Source organism: Talpa occidentalis, unplaced genomic scaffold, assembly GCF_014898055.3.
Source record: "Talpa occidentalis isolate TD23 unplaced genomic scaffold, MPIMG_talOcc4v2.1 talOcc4.2, whole genome shotgun sequence".
Lineage (NCBI taxonomy): Eukaryota > Metazoa > Chordata > Mammalia > Eulipotyphla > Talpidae > Talpa > Talpa occidentalis.
Genome location: NW_023602073.1, coordinates 20,439,423 through 20,442,673, shown reverse-complemented (window position 1 = coordinate 20,442,673; position 3,251 = coordinate 20,439,423). Strand labels below are relative to the sequence as shown.

General features: G+C 35.8%; 1 protein-coding gene across 1 annotated transcript; it reads right to left on the bottom strand.

The window, feature by feature from the left end:
* Window positions 1-1,200: 1,200 nt before the first annotated feature.
* Window positions 1,201-2,136, bottom strand: LOC119251033 (olfactory receptor 14J1-like). Its single transcript, XM_037518541.1, has one exon. It carries the CDS (start codon window positions 2,134-2,136, stop codon window positions 1,201-1,203), a length of 936 nt encoding a protein of 311 aa, XP_037374438.1.
* Between the last annotated feature and the right edge of the window lie 1,115 nt (window positions 2,137-3,251).

Genomic DNA, 3,251 nt, shown 5'->3' with positions numbered 1-3,251 from the left:
CAATTTTTTCACACTTTGTTTTGTGGGTGAAATTTTAATTTGCATTTGCAGGAATAAGTTTATTAGCTACATGTGAATATTCATCTTACTCAGATAATACAAATTTATGGCAACTCTCCTTATGCTCCTTTCTTTATTTACTTTTAAACAATGTAAATAACATGTTATGTAAATAACAATGTTATGTCTTATAAACCAAATAAAACAATTTTGATCCTCTTTTCCTGGCCCCAACTAAAAAGCACAAGTCAAGAGTGAAGTTGCTAGTGCTCTTGTCCTGAAGAAATTGTGTCCAGCAAAATGTTATTTGTGAAAAGGCAGCATTTTGGAAACTTGTTGCTTCTGGGGAAATCACTAACTTCAAAAAAATACTGACTTTAAGATTTAGGGAAGCTTTAAAAATCCCAGATCTTGGGGCCTCCCTGGTGGCCCAAAGAGTTAAGCATCAGTGCTGTGAAGCAATCTGAAGCTACTGCAGCATGAGTTTGATTCCTGGCCAAGGAGGTGACCCACATGGCACAGCAGAACTCTCCTGATTTAGCCACTGTTTCCCTCGCAGTATATTTCAGTCTATCGGTCTGTTCTCCCCACTCTGTTTCTGACGAATCCTCTAACCAACCCCCCACCTCTGGCCTGCACCCCAGCTGTTGGACGCATAAATAAATAAATTTTAAAAAATAAAAATAAGCCCCCTGTATCTCAGCAGATAAAGCTCTCAATGAAGTAAATTTTAACAACAATCTTTATTCTCCTCAATGCATAGAAAACAACAGCTAGATACACAGAGCACCTGCCCAGTTCCTTGATATATATGTGAAGACTTCGGAGAGAAGCTCCAAATTCAGACAGGATTTCAAAAAGTATATGGTGGTTGTTCTACATCTAAGTACTCAATTTTCTATAATAAAATCAGTTCATTTTAGCTTATCTAAATTTATCAGTCAACAGATTTCCCTTAGTATTTCTAACTTCACTCACAACTAATTCTAATAAAGTAAAAATCAAAATCAACAAGTAACTATAAATCAGAGACACATTACTGGGGTGGGGGGGACAAGGGAGTAGAATCAAAACAATGGTGGTGGGAAAGGTATGGGGACTATAACCAAGATGAAAATGCATACATTGTGCAAAAAAGGAAACATGATGTAAAAAAATACATAAAATTAAAAAATATTAAAAAAAATTGATACACATGACTCAACAAAAAAGGTAGGTTTTCCTTCTCCCAACAACCTTTCTCAGAGCTGCCTTTATGGCTTGATTTCTCAGGCTGTAGATCATTGGGTTGAGTGTTGGGGGCACAACTGTGTACATAATAGTGAGAAAAATGTCCAGTGCACTTGGAGAATCAGAAGGTGGCTTGAGAAACTCAAAGGCACTGGTGGAAATGAATAAAATGACGACAGCCAGGTGGGGAAGGCAAGTGGAAAAGGCCTTAGCTCTGCCTTCAGCAGATGGCATCCTCAGCACAGTAGAGAATATTTGGGTGTAGGACAGTCCAATAAGGGTGACACAAATAAACGACACAGGTGCCATGAATCCATTGACTGAGACTTCGCTGATATACTCATTAGAACAAGAGAGTTTCAGGAGCTGAGGGATGTCACAGAAGAATTGGTGAATGATATGGGAACCACAGAAGTGCATGGAAAAAGTGCCAGCTGTGTGCATGGCTCCAGAAATGACCCCACTGATCCAGATGCCTAAGACACTGTAGACACATTTGCTGACATTCATGATGATTTCGTAGCGCAGTGGAAGGCAGATGGCCACATAGCGATCATAAGACATCACCGTCAGCATGGATAGCTCAGCAGAACCACACAGAATGAAAGTAAAACACTGCACTATGCATTCCCCAAGGGAAATGTAGCCACTATGCATGAAAGAGTTGTAAATGGCCCTTGGCACAGTCACAGAAATGTAACACAGATCCAGGCAGGAGAGATGTTTCAGGAAGAAATACATGGGTGAGTGGAGACTATGATCCATGGAAATTGCAGAGATAATGAGGAGATTGCCAGTTACCGCCACCATATACAAGACTAAGAACAGAGAAGCATGGACTAGTTCTAGCTCAGGCTTGTCAGAAAATCCCGTTAGAAGAAACCCACTCATAGTGAGATTAGCCATAGTCCTTAGTTTTCCAGTGATGCTGGCTGCAAGAAAAAAATGGAACCATTGGGAAGAAAATTTCTGTTATTTAAATTCCTAACCCATCTTGGACTCATTGAATTTAGGCATGAAAACACTTGAAAAAGTCACCACTTCCTCTTAAATCATAAATCATATTGACAAATTTTAAATCATCTATACTTGGTCATGCCAAATGTGTAAGGAAGATTATAAATTTTAATAAGGCCTTTTTAATCAAATGTTAAGAAAAATGTGAGGATATAATAGAACAAATAAATTGCACTGCTCAAATACATAATTGTGTTAATAGAAATACAGAGCAGCAAATCTGGTTTATATAAAAAGCTCTATACAGTACATGCACTCACATTTACAAATGTTTCTTAGCTACCTATTCATTATCATTCATCATTCTATCTGTTCATATAGCACTCCAACCACATGGGTTTATTAGTGGAATTTCATAATAATATTAGTAATTATTACCAGCGTAAGTTAAGAAAATGCCATTTTTCATTTGCAAAGTTATTTCCTCCAAAAATAACAATATGAAATACAATTGAATAGTACCTATATAATAATTATATATAGGTCACCATTGTAATTAACATAAAATAACATAAAAATATTGAAAAATGTTAATTTTCCAAAAGATTCAATAACAACAGACTTTCCCCAGGATATTTGCTTAAGAAAATAACATAACTGATGCACACAAGAAAATATCATTTACTCTAATTCTTACTGAAAGAAAATGTAGACCAATAATGTGATATGATTTTGTACCTAACATATTAGTCAATAATAAAAAAGAAATTTCAATTCTATTATGAAGACCTCTAGTGGTAACATGTATCTGAAAGGTGTGGCCTAGAGCCCTAAGTTGTGTACAGTGTCACAAACCATGTTACTACATTAAAATTAAATAAATCAAGAAATAATAAATATGGTGTTTATTTTAAAAGTAGACACAGAATAAACTTAAAACATGAAGGCAATATGTTCAAACAGTGCATATTTTCTTCAAGAAGAAAATTATTTAGCAGAGATCCTAAATCATCTGAAATTAAACCATTGAGCATGATGTATATATGAGTTCAATGAATTCATTT

Excerpts from the sequence above, each read along its gene's own strand:
- LOC119251033 (XM_037518541.1), bottom strand. The coding sequence starts at position 2,136 with ATGGCTAATCTCACTATGAGTGGGTTTCTTCTAACGGGATTTTCTGAC.